At 33.9% G+C, this 18116-nt stretch overlaps 1 protein-coding gene across 1 annotated transcript in view; it reads left to right on the top strand.

Moving 5' to 3' along the window:
* Dach1 (dachshund family transcription factor 1) overlaps positions 1–18116 on the top strand; it is a 378885-nt gene that overhangs the window by 253257 nt on the left and 107512 nt on the right. The window contains exons 7-8 of the mRNA XM_031361020.1: positions 8507–8642; positions 10041–10175. Of these exons, the coding sequence (XP_031216880.1) occupies positions 8507–8642; positions 10041–10175 (271 nt within the window). The remainder of the gene's footprint in view (positions 1–8506; positions 8643–10040; positions 10176–18116) is intronic.

The following is an 18116-nucleotide window of genomic DNA, read 5'->3' as shown; positions in this document are numbered from 1 at the left end:
TCCCAAGTGCTGGGATTAAAGGCGTGCGCCACCACCGCCCAGCTAAAAATTAGTAAATTTTTAAGAAGAGTGATTGTCAACAGATTCATTTTGGTTCAGTCTTAAAGATTTAAAGCTAGCATAGTATCTTTAGCTCTTGACCCTGTGTTCTAACATCTTATGATTTTACTTAATCAAACATTTTGGCTGACTTTTTGTGTCTTTATACAGTAATCTTAAAGTAATCTGAGTAAAGAAAAGACTCCAGACTTTGATATAAACCACAATGCTTACAATAGGCTACAAATATAGATCTAAGCTCTGAGAGTTTGTGTTTGTGTTTGTGTATTTGTGGGAATGTTCACCATATATCCTGTTAAGACTATTTATTAAAATCTGTCTTTATATTAGAAATTTGTGTTTATCTCCTTTTTAAAAATTAAATTTCAAGTTCCTTGATTTAGAATCTATAAATAGGTTTAAAGGCTAAAGCCCAAAACTCTCTCATAAGTGTCTTTCTTCTGCACGATTTCTAAATTTTACAATGTTTTTTCTTTATTGTCTTAAATCACTGAGTAAATTAAGCAGCCTAAATTAAGAGTTAAATTCCTTTTGTCATTAGCAAGTTTGTTAATGGGTTGAAATGCTTTGCTAATTGATTCACTTTGGATTCTTTAAACCCATAACTCTAAGCCTTCTGAATGAATCACTGTTCTAAATCACGTTTATTTTATACATACATAATGATATCATAGGATGTTAAGAAAAAGCTACTGCTGAAATAGACAGATTTGATGGTTTCACAATGGAGTGTGGAGTAGGATTTCTGGGCTTCATATTTTTGCTGTTCCAACTCCTAGGCATATGACAGATTATTTTATATCTGTATAGCTTGCTTTCTTTTCTGTGTTTGGAGATTACAGTGACACTACTTTAACCCAGAATCATAATAAAGAAATTACCATTTACAGTATTTGCAATTCTTTTAGCATTGCCCATTGCTTATGAGTAGTTTGATTTTATTTAAACATATCAGTAGTCATTCGAGCAACAGTTTCCCAGGAGATCCTGATCAGGTTGACCAAATATAGTCATGAGTTTTTTATGAGATTCCTTTGTCCCTTATTGTCTTTTCTTCTTTTAGTTATATTCACCTAAAAAATTATAAAATTTGGCTTCTTTGGAGTCCAGTTCAGATTTAAGCAGAAGTACATAGAAAGAGAACAAATATTTTTCTACATTTGTAGTATGAATGCCATGCTAGAATTAACAAAGGACCAATCAAATCTCGTGATAATATAATTATTCTATCCAGTAAGTGAATAAGGAACAAAATCATCATTTTATATATCACCTGAAGGGATGGATGTTGAGTGTGATTATCAGTAATGGCTGCTATCGTAAAAGGTAGATGTTATACTCTGCTGTTGAAGGTACATAACAATATCCGTGAAGTACACTTATGGCCATACAGAATTGAACAGACACCTCAGCTCTAAATCTGCTAGACTCAAGAAAGAAAAGATCATAAATATCATTTAGACCCATCAATGTATCTGCAAATAAAAGATTATAGTCAGAGAGGTATAATAGGAACATATACTGGGCCTCATCAGATGAAAACTTGGCTCTAGGGCTGGTGAGATGGCTCAGCGGGTAAGAGCACTGACTGCTCTTCAGAAGGTCATGAGTTCAAATCCCAGCAACCACATGGTGGCTCACAACCACCCATAATGAGTTCTGACGCCCTCTTCTGGTGTGTCTGAAGACAGCTGCAGTGTACTTACATATAATAAATAAATAAATCTTTAAAAAAAAAAAAAAAAAACTTGGCTCTAAGTACTTGCTGTGTCGAAATGCCAGCAAACAGCAACAGAACCAACTCTGAGCTGACCTGCTTCTTCTTTGCTTCCTTCCTTTATATTTATCTTTAAGTAGAAGGAAAGGAGTTCTGCCTCTTAATTTTAATGCTAGTACTAATCTGATAGAATTGTGAGTTCAATTAAAGACTGGGCTATACAATAGGAACATTCCTGAAATGGGAACAAGAAGACAAACAAAACAAACAAACAAACAAACAAATATGAATTTCATTTTTCACTAAGATGAATTATAATTCCTAGGTCTAGATTGTGCCTTCTTGCTTTGATTAAGTTTATGTTATCTGTATTTATTAACTTTATGTTAACTCTGTCCTCTAAAACAATAAAGTATTATCATATAAATGTGAAGAAATCGGTCTTTAGTATGAAGAAGTTGAAGAAAAAAAGAGAAATAAAATTAAAATTATATTCCTTGCTCCTGCTTGTTTAAATTGAGTAAAAGTGATAAAATTAATAAGGTTTTCAAATAATAGCTCATTTCTTTTAACTAATGTAAGTATGTTGACACTATTCATTGTGTCTTTTAGCACTTTTCCAAGCTCAAAATATGAGTGCTACAATTTTTATTCTTTACACAGCTTTTGAAGCATGGAAATTTGAATTTATCAATGAAGATGATGACACACCTTGCTAAGTCTACAGTAGATGAGATATGGTCTGTGTTTTAAAAAAAGTCATTAAAAAATCCTAATAAATATCCAGACATTTATAACCTGCCTGGCAGGATGTAATATTCAGTAAATACTCCCTGAATGAAACAATGTAAGTGTGAGCAGTACCAAAATCAGGAGTGTGGGATTAGGATTATGTTCTAAAGAAAAGCTATAGCTAACTATGTCAACCAGTAATTCAGAAATTGTAGAAAGATAAGCTATTTAACATTAGAAACAGTGATTAATCTACTTCTATGCCATTTCCAATGAGATAATCTCTAACTGAAATAAAGATAAAGAGTTTCATATAGGTGTGAAAGGAATTAAAAAGAAATGAAAATTAATTAAAGCTAAGTGTAATAATCATCTGTATAAGTAGGTAGTTCTGATTATTGATGCTTGCTCATGGGATTTAACCTTCTTTCTTGGTGGAGAATAGGTAGCTAGGACAGTGCAGTTTTGCAAATATTCTATCATGGATGTGACTATATGAGTGTAGTACTTTTGAATTCCACCTTTCCTATTGCATTATCATAAAGAACAATACTTGTTGTTCTGCATCAATGTATGCTGTCCTCCCTTTGCAGTTATTCTTATACCATTACTTTATTAGTCTGACCTTTTTACAGTGAAAGAGTACTCCTCTTAAATTTTCATTTATTATCGTGGTGAGTTTTATAAAGATGGAACATTGCAAAAGATTGTGTTTTATTGATTGGTGGAGTTGATGTAGGACTATAAAGCAGTGTGTCAAAGTATTAAGTAATCTTCTTTTCTGTTCTGCCTTGGGCCCAGCTTAGAGGTTAAAAGGTATCAAGCAAATGAAATTATAAATCCCGTTTACATAGTTTCCCCAAAGACATTGAACTTCTTCTTTCTTATTATGTCTAAATAAAACTCATTATCTATTTTGTTTCAGTAATAATTACAAGGTTCTCCTCTAAGCTATTCTTTACTTTCTCCATTATTCTCCATCCTATAGAATACTCTGGAAAGGCAAGCATATAAATATGATAAAAGAATTAAGCTGTTGAAATAAATTAATTTATTGTGGAGCAATGTATTCAAATCTCACTTGCTCAATGGACTTTGCTTTAATGAAATTCTTCAAAGAACAATACATCACGTCCTAAAGATTGAAATTATACATTAAGTGAAATGACTGAATAGGTTGTGTCTCAATTTATAGGAAGTTTCAATTGAATAATTAAGCTTTTAAATCATAACATTTGCATAAAGGATTTTCTTAAAATAAAAGTATTATGTATTGCCACAGTATTCTCTGTTTCTTAAATATAAACTACAGTAATGTCAAATGAGGAAGCCCATTAAATGCTTCAAATTGTATAATTCCTTTAGTTTTAAAGTATGTTTTAAAAATATATTTTATATTGAGGCTTTCATCAATTTTTCCTTAGTTATTGTATCATTTTAAAGGTATTTTGAGTGAATAAAGGCATATGTATATGATTTATGAGGTAGATAAATCAGCATAGAAGATTGGAACACTCACATATATTGAATAATCTACTCATATGAAAAATGTGTAAAGAAACAAAGAATATGTCTTATTGGCATAAGCATTGCTTTTCCAATTTATAAATAAATATTTAGGTTTTGTGAATTAAATATCCAAGAACAATTTTACCCATACTTTTCATTAGTACTTATTATGAAATTTGTTATGGCAGCAAAGTCAGATTTGCAAATGATTTTTACACAATTTGATTAACTTTTAGGTTGTCCTTTATCTCTATTCAGCAAAACATGAGCATGCGCCTTTACAAATAAAACCACTAACACCATGATTATAAGATATATTAAAAAGTATTGGAAACATGAATGCCATGCTTTACAGAAGATATATTGGTTAATTTACAAATTTCTATTTCAATAAAAGTACAATATTATTTCTCAAATGAATATTATATATTTCTATATAAATAAATGAATATAAAAGTCATTGAATTGATATAATATTTAAAACTTAGCCATATTACCCTGGTCTAGCACCCTATCTAGGATCTTGGGAGGCTCTTTTTATCTAAATAAGGAGCTAGTTTTATTGGCAATCATGGTTACAGTAGAATATATAATTTTCATCGGAGATATGGTCCCTGAGAGGTTCTCTATGTTCTATCAAGTGTTTTTATCTATACACAGTCACATATTGGTAGCACTAAGTGAACTCAATTGGTTTAAAAATATGAACACATAAAGTTGGAAGGAAAATTTATAGAGAAATAGGGGAAAATTGGAGTAGAAGTAAATGGTTGTAGATTTTATCAAAGCATCATATGCATGCTTGAAATTATCAAACAATATTTTTTTAATTTTACAAAAAAAATTTACAAACAAGAAATCAATATCAGGTTGCATGAATTTTGAAACTTTGGCCTGACTGTGGATGCAACTCAACTATGTTTCATTTAATACATTAACGTGTCCTTAGATTCTTTTGAAATTTTACTCATATCTACAATAATTACACAAATATTCCACAAGCACTATAAAACTTAACCATTGGATACTGTAATAATTAACTCTATTTGCTTTTACTAAAATTTGATATGAGCTTTTCTAACATCATAATTGTACAAGTTCTTTTGTCCTTGTCCTCCCTAGACCTTTCCAAACACTCCTCATTGCTCACTTTCAAAATCATGACCTGGTTTTTCATTGACTGTTGTCATGTCTGTATGACAGTATGTATGTATGTAAGTATGTATATATGTATGTGTGTGTGTGTGTGTGTGTGTGTGTGTGTGTGTGTGTGTGTGCGTATGGGTATATTTCTAAATATAGCCTACTCAGTCTTAACATTGTTCTTCTTGTTTTTTCAGTGCTGACTATCCATGTGGTATAGGATAAACAATTGTGTTCTTCTAAGGGAAGACAACTTTTCCTACTCAGCCTTCCTTAGTTGCCTGAATTCCCTGTGGAATGTTGAAGTCTTACGGGCTCTCCTTTTCTGCTTTAGCATTGCCTATTTTTGTCATTGTGTTTACTTATGTTTAGAAAGTCATGTTGATGCGATTTTGTAGCTTAGCTTTGACATTTGGTAGGATATAGAATCTCACAGCACATTCCTTGATGCAGTGGCTCATATACCCATTCTGCTCCCTCTTCCACAGTGTTCTCTGAGTCTTAAGGAAAACAACCTGTAATTCATGTGAGTTTGTGTATATATACACATCCAAAACATAAGTGAAAATTTTCACTCTGAGCTGACAATATTCCATGGCTAGCCATCACAAACTCCAAAACCTAGCATGGAAATTCCCATCTTTCTGACTTGGTCAGGGTGGCCCAAGAGGTTTCTAAAATGAATAGACCATTGTTATTGCCCTAAGTTGTCGCCAGAGGTATAAGAAAATATCCTATTGACAAAGGCACTATGAACTTCAGACATAGATTTCAGATTCCACTGAACTGAAGCTAAGCTGAGCACCCCCTCCCTGAGGACTTTCATTGTACTAGCCATGTCAGCTGCAAGCGTCCACAAAAACAAAGAAACTAAGTCCTCCCTAGCTATGATGTCTTTGAACTTCAGGCCTATGGCGTGCGTGTGTGTGCGCGCGCGCGCGCGCGTGTGTGTGTGTGTGTGTGTGTGTGTGTGTGTGTGTGTGTGTGTGTGATTTGTGTGTTTCTCTTCCTATTTTCTTCAAATTATTTTTTCAGTGACTTGTTCTTTGGCCCTTTAAGTGAAACAGCAGTAAAGCTGAGTTGAAATATATCTATCTTATATTCGTCTACTTGTCACTCAGTCTTGATATTAGCCGAAATTAGAGGACTCAATATTTAGCATCTTTTCAACTACAGTAAAAGACAATGCTATAGTATAATGGTTCTGATAGCTCTTTTATTGTCCTTTTCAGAAACCAATCCACATATAGACTTGCTAAAATGGCTATGGTTCAGCAAGTTATGATTACAGGAATTTATTGCATTTTGTCTAGACTAGAATATGGATGATAACTTTCTTTTGCTTACTATTGTGGTTTTTAATCTTTTTAAATATGTTTGAACAGATAGGTTTTTTTGTCACTTGCCATGCAGCCTCTTATGGGATTGTGTCATGTTCTTTAGGACATGCATCAGGAATTCGTTTATGACATGGACTTTAAAATAAAGCTTGAGTATGATGGCACTTGCTTTCATTTTAATTATGGTGCTCTGCAAAGTGCATCCTCAGGATATCTGTTAAAAATGTTCAATAGCAATGCAGATCATTGAAAAAAGTTTGTGTGATACAAAAGTTACTTGATTTAGCCTGCTTGATATCTATCTATCTATCTATCTATCATCTATCTATCTATCTATCTATCTATCTATCTAGAAATTTCTGGATCTTTCTTCACGATAGGATATTTTGTTTTGGGCCACAGAAACTAACAATGATATGCCAGTTGTCTTAAAATATCAATCAAACATTCTGACATTTCTAGATTTTTACCAGTTCAAAATCAAAATTTTCAGGGAATGGTGTTCCTTTGATATTCTAAGCAGAATCCTTCCTGTGTCTACAGAGTTTTGAAAGTAGCTGACAATTCCTGGCTTGCTGATATGTGATTTCAGTATTGCTTCCTTCTTCACAAATTCCCTATCCTTTATCTACACAGCATCTTGGAAGGACACGAACCACAGAAGTTCAGTGGTTCATCCAGTGTAGTATTCCCTGCTGTTGACAAATTACTACTGCACAGACATTCTTCCCATATGGCCTTGTATTCCTAGGAATGAAGGGTTCACACTTCAAAGTGTATTTCTCAAGATCTTAGTTTCAGGTGCCTAACTTTGTCAGCTAGAAGATCTGGAATCAAAACTCAAGAACAAGATCTTTCAAGATGCTTTTCATATGCAGCCAGACTGCAGCCATCTATAGACTGATTTTTTTTTTTTTGTATGAACAGAGTTATAAACAGTGCTTTTCTTCATAACTGAAATTAAAGGTGGTTGTGAGCTATGTCAGTGCTGGGAACCAAACCTAGGTTCTTTGTAAGAGCCCGACATGTCCTTAATGATGAGCTATCTCTTGTCTCTTGTGTACCATTTTTTTAAGTGTAGAAGTTTGTTTCTATACTAGAATATATATTGATTGTTATATACTGAGCTCATCAGTACATGTGTTAATATATAAAGACTAAAATATTTTGGTACTTAAAGTATAAAGTTTTAACTAATAATTATTTAATTTATTAATCTAAAATTCCAATCACACTATATACATTAAAATAACTCTAAGTAATACAACTTCAAGGTGAAAGGTATAGCATAGTAGACAAATGTCTTCATAGAATTAAGAGAGAAATGTTATAGCAAGATTGTATGAAAATCATGATTCATATTTCATGAACAGGAATAGAAAAAAGGGGCCTATCTTTGGGGATTCATTTTAATTCCTAAAAAATAATTTTAATATTAAATAATATTTAATTGCCACAAAGCATTAGTTGTGGCCAGCATGTGTCTAGAGTGATGTCACACAGTGTTGTTAACAATCTTCTGATAATATTCTGGTGTGTTACATCCATAAGGCATGTGGTCATTGATTCTTAATGCCTGTTAAAGTAGAAATACAAATATAAAGTGCCCTCAAAATAATTATCCGGAACTCTTGCTTAGTTCTATCCAAACTTTCTTGCTAGGTAGTCTTACTGGGATATTTTGAATTATCATCTATGGCCTAATATTTTTTCCAAAGTATGCCTTAATACTATTTGCTGTTGCTTGTGGTTTACAAGTAAAATAATAATTATCTATCTTGACTTTTTAAGAGCATATGATATCAGTAATTCAGATGAACATGTATGCAAGAATTGTCAAGATTAACTATATCTTTTAGAGTTGTTAAGTGCCGTTGAAACACCTTTTTTTTTTTTTTGCATAGCCCTCTTCTTATTTCTAATTGTATTAGAGAAAATAACATTCATGAAATTATAACTCAACGTATTGACCTCGTCTTCTCTCTTTTCATTCTGTGTAATGCAGGAACGTGTTCCCGACAGTCCCTCACCTGCTCCATCTCTAGAGGAGGGCCGAAGGCCTGGCAGCCACCCATCATCACACCGCAGCAGCAGTGTGTCCAGCTCCCCTGCGCGGACTGAGAGTTCTTCTGACAGAATCCGTAGGTCTTATACTTCTGCTTGTCACCATTTGAAACTTTATTAGGTGCAGCTGGGCTTTCTAATCAAAATGCCCTCATTCCAAATGGATCTCAAATGTATCATGTACCGAAGCTCCCTAGCAATAGCCATTCCTCAGAATTATGTGTCCCAGTTTGGAATGCTATGAAGGATGACGCGACATTAAATGGTTCTGATATAACATCCTCTCTTTGAGGATGTTACTACACAGAAAGATTTGAGCTATGAAACAAGAAAAAGTAAGTAATCTTCCAGATGAGTTTCTGAAGTACACAACCAATTCCCAACTATCTAATACCTAAGTACATTGCTTTCTGGTTTATTCAAGTGCATTTCTTCAATGGAAAACATCTATTTTTGAAGTTCATCAGATTTTAAACACTTTTCTGTAATTAGTGAACATATTCACAACTACATATAACAGAAATCAAATTAAAAACAGTAGTTTTGGAAAGTCCAATACTTTGCTTTTGTCAGTGAATTAAAGAATTTTAATTTTAGGATTTTGGTCAGGATGAAAAGTAGTATTCACTTTCTTAATATAATTAAAAACTTAAAGTATGTCTTTGACATATTTTATATAAAAATTAAAATATTTAATCTTCAGTCTGGTGAGGTGGCTCAGCAGTGAAGGGTGCTTGATGTCCTTTAACTGGAGTTTGTTTTTTAGTACATACATCAGATGGCTCACTGGGATCTGTCATGGTAGCTCCCAAATAACTCAAGTTTCAGCTTCTGCATATAAGAGATTTCACCTATAAAGTCACAGAAAAACAATCATCTTAGCATTATTATAGTATTATTTTACATTGTATAGGTCTTTTTGCATTTAAAGAGTTATTCAAATAATATTTTAAGGAACAAAAACTATTCATGCCATATTCTATGGGATAGAATAATAAGGATACTGAAACCATGATGTTAGATTATTCATTGCAGGAAAATATACTGATTTTATCATGTAGGTAGAAAACCACTCCTATTAGCCTGACATGGTTAAAGGGCTTTATTGTTGAGAACATAAGTTATCCAGATGAGAGAAGTTTACTTGTTAAAGAGAGAACTTGATGCACTAGAATAAATATTGAATACTTTATTGGTATTGGTTAAACTAACATGAACAGGCCACAAATCCTAACAATGGAAGAGGGTTAACTTTATGCGACAATAAGTATACTAAAGTGGTGTTATTTCTGGTCTTTACTGCTTATCCTTAAAGATTGCTGTTGGTTATCAATCTCCCAGTAATTTTACTAAAGGATTATATTAAATTTGGGTATTAGTTGTTTGTTATTTTTATTCTAAAATCAGTTCAATGTATAGATATTAACCACATTTTCTGATGTTGTTGTATTTGTTCTTTGTTTCGGGGTTGACAGCTGTCCATCAGAATGGCCTGTCCATGAACCAGATGTTGATGGGTTTATCCCCAAATGTGCTTCCTGGGCCAAAGGAGGGGGATTTGGCTGGCCATGACATGGGGCATGAGTCAAAACGGATCCACATTGAAAAAGGTAATTTATGATTCCGTGCCCTCTCTTTTGTTCTGTAAACAAAGTGCGTCATCTATTTCTGCATTAGTAAAATAAGATAAACATTTTAAATGCATGCTGTTAATGAAATATTAGGCGTATTCCACAAAAGGTATCTTAATAAAGACCTGCTACTTTCCTGTTACACAATGGTAAATGACAACTTAATTTTCACAACATATTTAAAAGAGAATTATAGGTCCCAAGTATTTATTTTTATTTATTAATTTATTGTTTGTGTTTCTTAATGTGCCCAAAGTCATTATATTTTACTTAGCACCACAGAGCATAAAACAGATCACAGAAATTCTTTCTGATTTAAAGAAAGATGATGTTTAAGTCTTTCAGGATCTTCAAGTGAATCTTTGTAGTCATTTCAAAGAGTGCGGGGAAACAGGGTGGATAGCTCAGCCCTTCAAGGACTTGTTTTGAAAACATTAGGATCTGTGTTCCATCACCAGAGCACAACCAAAACAAGGTCTAAGAAAGTGATGGTCATGTGCTTGTGACCTAAAAAGTGATGAGGAGACTCGAGTTTACTAAAGATTTCTGGCAAGCCAGCCTCATCTTTTGGTAGGTTCCAGTTCCCAGTGACAGGTCCTGTCTCAAAATGAAGGCTGATGGTTCCTGAGAGAGACAAAACAAAGCAAACAAACAAATAAAAAACACCTACGCTCAACTTCTGGCCTCCTCACATATGTACCATGTGCATACATACCCACGTACATAAATATGTCCTTACTAACATATGAACACACACACCCATAATAGACACATCCACACATACATACACACCTTCACAGAAGTAACAAAGCCCAGGTTCTGTAAAGATGCAAATTTCCTTCGAAAGTACTTCTACATAGATCTAAGCCAATTTTACAACCAAAGTGCTACGAATGTACTTTTCAATTTTCTGGTCTCAGGAGAAATTTCATTAGAATATTGAAACATTATTGTGCTATGCATATTAAATATGTATTCTAAAAATGAAAGTACATATTCTCAAATAACAAGTATTGTGTTTTACCTAAAGAAGCCTATTCACTTGTTTTCAACCTTCATTCTTTGTTATTTTTTTTTTATATTTTTGAGATTTTGATAATATGATGTCTTTTTACTTTCTCTTTCCTCCCTTCACACTCTCCTATACCTCTCTGAACATTTTCAAATTCATGCTGGCCATTTTTTAAAAAGATATTATATAAATAGTTCAAATTTTACACATGTAAATTACCTGATTGGCTATTTTTGATATAAATCAAAAAACTTTGTTTCGCCTAAGAACTGATAATTTAAAGTTGGGAACACATAGTACTTGTGTGGCATGAACAAGATGTAAGGTTTAATCATTCCCATTACAGGACAAAGGAAATAATTCATGTGCAAAGTTTACAAAGGGAGTTGAAAGTTAAATTTTAAATAATTTCAAAAATGATTTTAAAAAAGAAATTGAGTAAGCTCAAAGAACAATAAACATGTTTAAGAAATATTTTCCTAAAATGCATTACATCCTGATTCACTCCCTTAGGAAAAAAGAATGTATTTAAAACTTACAAATTTTTCAATATTTACAAATAAGACTCTCTGTTCTTTGGAACTCCCATGAGAACAACACCCTGTTAAAGTGGAAATATGTTTGAGAAATTGCAACCTGAACAAGCTTTTCTGAGATTTATTGTGTACGATCACTGTGTGTATACACACTGGCTATTAAGCTATTATAACTTTAGTGGTATATATATGGTGCATTGCCGAATCCCAGGCCCTCTACACTTCTGATTCCAGTTTTCCATGAGTTCTTCAATACTGAAGACCATGCATGGTATATGTTGTATTTCATTAATATTTAATAAAAGATTACTATGCCACACAATTGTGAAAGTTAGCATTTTATGGAAACAATTTATAAAATTAAGTTCTTCAGTAATATTTTTGTGTAAAAATTAATTAGATAAAGAAGTAAATTTTTTTCCAAAGATTCAGCCACTGAATCTTAAGAATCTTAATTCTTAAGAAAATAAGTAGCTATCTTCTCAATTTTTCATGAATGCTCTTTTAGTTAGTTCAATGTAAAAAGTAGTGAGGAGCCTGTAGATATGACCTAGCCAGTGGGTACCACTTTAAACACAAAGGTTCTGATTTGACCAGTGAGACGCACATTATGGAAGGAGACTCCCATTCTCAGAAAGTTGTTCTCTGATTTGCAAATATGTTCATTGGCATAAACCCAGAAAGACACATAATAAATAAATATAATATAAAGAGAAACAGATATGGGAAGTTGACTGGTAATATACAATGGATATCAATATATAAAAGTTGAATTATTTTCAAGAATATTGGTGTGAAACACTGGGGACTAAAATATAAAATATAAAGAAAGTGGTAAAGGGACAGTGCAGACGGCCAATAGCTGCAGCAGTGAATCCCAGCAGAAAATGTCATGGGAACTCTACAGCCTTATGTTTTAGGTTGAGTTTTCCTGGAATATCCATGAATTAAGAATGTTGTTGTTGTAATTATTATCTTATTATTATAGAATATTTTTGAAAATGACATGTTCTGTTTTTTGTATATCCCTAAGTCCACAAATTTACTACAACATTTGTCTTCTCCTGTGGAAATTCTTTATTTATTAATTCACTTTCTCTTTTAATGAATAAGCTCTGAGTCACCTGAGCATTTACAGTGATTGTAAATAAATTAAGTTTTCTATGTAATTATACTACTTGGTTTGAATTGCTAGAGAATAATAAGAAAAGAATTGCTAGAGAAATAGAAATGAAGAGTGAAGCCAAAGATGGTTATTACATCCTTTAAATAGTAAGGTAAAAGTCAGAAACATCTTTCCTTTACTGGTATGATTATATGTAGAGTGCTCTATGAATATATATATATATATACATATATATATATATATATGGAACCTTATTGTTTTGCTAAAGTTACTATTGTACTAGGGTTTTCTAAATGGATTCTCTCTCAGAACAAAGATCTTAACCAAGTCCCTAGTGTATCTCAATATTTTACCTACAAAATTAAATGTTTAGCATTCTGACTGAGTATATGAAACTACCATTGATTTCAAATCATGGAAATTTTAATAGATGTTGTTATAATTATAGTGCCTTGTTTTATGTTGCTCTTTCTCTTGGATGAACTCTATCTCTTTCATCTACTTCCAGCATACTGAATTAATTGTAAATATTCATAGGCTTTCTAGATTGATAGAGTCTGCTAAATTAAAAATTGTTTTTTTCATGACTCCATTTATCATATCCCTCACAATAGCCCTGCAACTCTCTTACTACTCGTATCTCTATTGAAAAAAGTAACTTTATTTAGAGAAATCTGTAGAAAAATTAATTATATATTCATGTCATTTTCAGCTTGAACTTTTTATGTGCAATTTGCTTTCTAACAACTAAATCATTCAAAAGGCAATAATTCTTAGGAAAACATTGATACTTTGCATAGATAGAAAAATTCATTTTGTGCCTCACATGATTTGGTGTGAAGTCTTAATCATCAATAACTTTTGAACACATGTGTCTTCCTTTATATGAAAAATCCACTGTCTATAATCAATGCTACAAAAAAGCCAAGTTCCTATCAGTTCATGGTTAGAAGCTTTATAAACTCAGAGTTCAGAAAAAAAATAACTGAGTAAGTGCTCTCATTTATTATTATTTTTTACATAAAGCAGACTCCAATGGAGTCTTAAGCCTTGAGAAAGTTTAATTAAATCACATTTAAAATATGAAAAATGAAAAATTATTTTATATTGAGAAGTATAGACAATTAAACTCCATGTGGAAATCCCAGGCATAATGAGAAATGTTTATTAAGATTATAAGTTTTTATTAAAGTCGAGTTTGTAAGAGATATATATTGAATGAAAGTCTGATGCTCCAAAGGGAAGTGTTAAAAATCAGTTACAGTGTCCTTTTAAAAATTATTTCTTTAATTATTAAGGTCATAGTATAATTACATTATTCTCTCATCTCCTATCTCCCTCCAAACCCTTCCATATACCCTATCTTGTCTTCCATCACTCTCTTTCAAATTCATTACCTCTTGACATTAGTTGTAGTTACAGTAATATTATATATCCTAAATATATAAATAGAATCTGCATCATCTAAAATTTAAAACTATCACAAGTTCCCTGTTGCTTTCCGGGCTTAGAAATACCAGGACTATTTTTCCTCTGAATATAAATCAACCAGCAGATATTAAGTAGGACAGGGTGACATGACTCTCTCTGCTTTCATGACTTGGGTGTGAGGATCTTGACTAGAATTGATGTGGGGTTAAATACATGACAGATACACAGACACAGAAAACTGGACTATGTTGGTATGGGTTCTCAGATGAAGAAGCGGCAGTATCGCAGAAGCTCAGCATATATTTTATAGAGAGAGGAAGAGAGAGGCAGCATTATTGTATAAGCTGAGCAAGAAGGCAGGGCCATTGAAGATAAACAGAAATTGGTTTAGTGTATATTGCTCGATAAAGTTCAGGTTTAGCTACCTCTCTTAGGAGCAGGCTTTGTATGGAAGCTGACTTCAGGACGTGAACATCTGTGGGGATAAAGCTGTATGGGAACATTTTCTAATACAGACTATTTGCCACGGACTGGGGTTTCTTATGGGTCCCTTGTTCTGCGGGATGATGGGTTCTGGACAAGTGTGCACGGGATTCAGCTGTGACGAACAGACTCAACACAAGTAGTGTAGGACCTGAGTGTATTTCTTAAAAATGACATGAGGCTTTTACAATCATTGCGAAAGAGGAATGAAAATTCTGGCAGCTCAGTAGTCGAGGTACATCTGAGGCCATCTAAAACACACTGGGTCTAAAACAGCAGCCATCTCCTCTGGACTGGTGCAGCCCCTTCTTCCCCCCACCCCCAGCTCTGAGTCCCAGGGGGGAGGTGTGCTGAGGGTGCACCAGCCAGGAGGGTAGAGGCTCAAATCTCTAATGCTGAATGCTCGAATCTGAATGTTCACTTTCTTGAATCTCAACTGGTGCTGCACCCCTCCAGGCCCAAGCGCTCTGGGCTGTGGGAGGTGGGGGGTGGCGTGGGGAGGGGCTACAGTCTGCATGAATCTAAGTCCTAGTCCACCTAAGTTCTGTTTCTGGTGCGAGTGCGAGCGAGTCTGCTGAATGCAGACTCTAGAATGCTGAATGCTATCTCTCTCACACACACTCTCTGCTCAAGGTCCCGCCCATCCTAGGTAAAATGCCCACTATGCTAATCTTTTGGGGAAGTAAAGATATATCTCTTGCTAATTCCTATGAGTGGTTCAGCTGCAGTACCTGCCTGAGAATGAGGATTTTATTTGACCTTGCCCTGGGATAAGCCTTCCATTCTGTAAGGTTCATTGCCCTACCCATAATGCTGGAGGCAATTAGCCTGGGTAGGTAAATTCCAAGCTGAGGTTTGGAATTTTGGATCTAAGATGTTGGAACATTGGTGAAGATCAGAAAGCAATGTCTGATTTTGTCCAGCTGTAAATAAATCATATTTTGGTGGGCACCTAGCACACGAGTTTGAGGACATATCTGGGCTACCTCTGAGTTAGGGGTGCCAGGCGACAATGCTGGGGCAGGAGACTGACTTTCCTTGAAGTTTTTGCCTCAAACTACTGTCACGCAAAGTGTGCGTGGCAACTATTGACATCCACTCAATGGCTGATAGAAGGCTATTGCCATCCCTCAGAACTGCTTGCTCTAGGGAAAGAGTTTCCAACTTTGATAGTATGGAGGCTTTGGGGCCCTTCACAGGGCTGTGCATATCCAACAACACACATTCATCTGGGACTTCACTCACTCTCTATACTAGTGAATTTAGTCCTTAGATCATTCTAGTATGATGTGACTATTAGTAAATGTGTAAAATAAAACAAGTGGACACGTTTCTGCTTGTCCTCCTCTCTGCTCTCTCTTTCTCCTCCCTCATTTTCTACCTCTTTTCTTCTCACTTCTTCCCTCTCTTCCTGCCCTCCCTAATTAAAATATTTCTTTCATTTGTTTTGCTTTCCTTTCTCAAATCTGCCTCCATCAACATCATGTGGATTACTTTTGCTTCTGAGAAATGGAATACTTTCCCTTTCTAGTGTCTTCTGAAGGGAACCAGCATTTTAGAAGCGGAACAAGTTTGAGGAAGGCTGTTGAGACGTGTATCAGGCCATAGAACATTTTCTTTGTGGGAAACTTGGTCCAGAACTGTTCAAGATTCCCAGAAATTGCTGTCCTTGTATAAAAGGAATTTATTTGGCACTGTGAATTCAAGGACAAGGTGTGAAATACCCAGCACAGATTAAAACATGTCCATAGCTAAATTTCCTTTCTTTAGTCATTAATTTTGTACTCCAGGTCTTATATATCATTTTTTCCAAAACTGGATAAACATGACTTACATCAAGTTTCTTAAAATATGCTTTAAATTTTTTTGCTGTTTTCATTGATTTAAACAATGGGATTTTAAAACTTATACTATTACTTTAAGATTTTTATCTTCAAAAATGGCTTTCTTCTTTAAAATGATAGATTGCCATTACACTAATCAATACTAATATTACATTATACCATATTAGAATTTTATTATTTCATTTAGTTAGCACATGGATTTGTCTAGATTAAAAGTCCCTTCTCTGTAGAATCTCCTATGTTTCCACACTTTTAACACATATTACAGTTTGAACTGTGCATTTACTCTGAGGTTCAGCATTAAATTCAAGTCATAAAACCTGAATGGAACTGTCTTTACCCACTGGCACATTCTATTGACCCTAGAGATTATTACTTCATCCTAGGCACTCTTATGACTCTTGTCATACTGAACATTAATAATGCTGAAAATATTTTGCTTGTTACATACATGATGTACTCTATTCCTTCAATTAGACTTTTTGTAACTTCTCATTTGTAAGTACTTAGATCAAGCATCCTTCAGTTACAAACTACATCTTTTATCTTATTAAAATGTTTGTTTTTATTATTATATTCATATAATGCACTTGGGTAAAATCCTCCATCCCTACTACCAATTCAGACCAAATTCATGTATGAGTTGGTATACATGCCACCCACTGGAGCTTGGGTATCCTCTAGAGACCAACGTTACTATGGTTGGGACTTCTTGAGTTCATTTCCATCCGTGCTGGGATTTTTACTATCTTCATTTTCTGCATATCTTGACCATGCATTGGAAGCTGCAGTAAGTCCATTTGTATAACTGTACAGTCATGTCCAAAAAAAATGTTCTTTCTTTGTAAATGTCCACTACCTCTAGCTCTTACAACATCTACATTCCCTTGTTCATTGATGATTTCCTGAGCCTTGGTCGAAGAGGTGGTGATATAAATGTCCATTTAGGGTAGAGGACTCTATAATCTCTAATTTTCAGCACATTGACTGGTTGTGAGTCTCTGTATTAATCACCATCTACTTCAATAAAAGAGTCTCTCCACTGAAGGTTGAAAGATGCACTAATCTATGGGAGTAAAGATAAGTATGCAGGGGGCATTTTATTACTGTATTCATTCAGTAGAATAATACTATTGGATTCCTTACAATGGCATATGGCATAGCTAGACAATGGTTTGAGAAGCAGTTAATTGTACCAGGCATGAGTTCCATTTGTGTAATAGGCTTTATATTCAATTGAAAAATAAAAAGTAGTTGGTTGGTCCCATAACATACATGCCATTACTGCACAAGTATGTGAACATATTCATTATACCCTGGAAATAGAAACAACTTAGATGCCCATAAATGAATGGAGTATGAAGATTTAGTTCATACACATAATGGAATGCTAATCAGCTATTATAAAATTCTCAAGTTAATATATAAAGCCCATAATAATCATTCAGAATGAGATGATCCATAGCCAGAATGACAATGATAAAATTC

The sequence above is a fragment of the Mastomys coucha genome, unplaced genomic scaffold (genome assembly GCF_008632895.1).
Source record: "Mastomys coucha isolate ucsf_1 unplaced genomic scaffold, UCSF_Mcou_1 pScaffold9, whole genome shotgun sequence".
Taxonomy (NCBI): Eukaryota; Metazoa; Chordata; class Mammalia; order Rodentia; family Muridae; genus Mastomys; species Mastomys coucha.
This window is presented reverse-complemented; position numbering and strand designations above follow the sequence as displayed.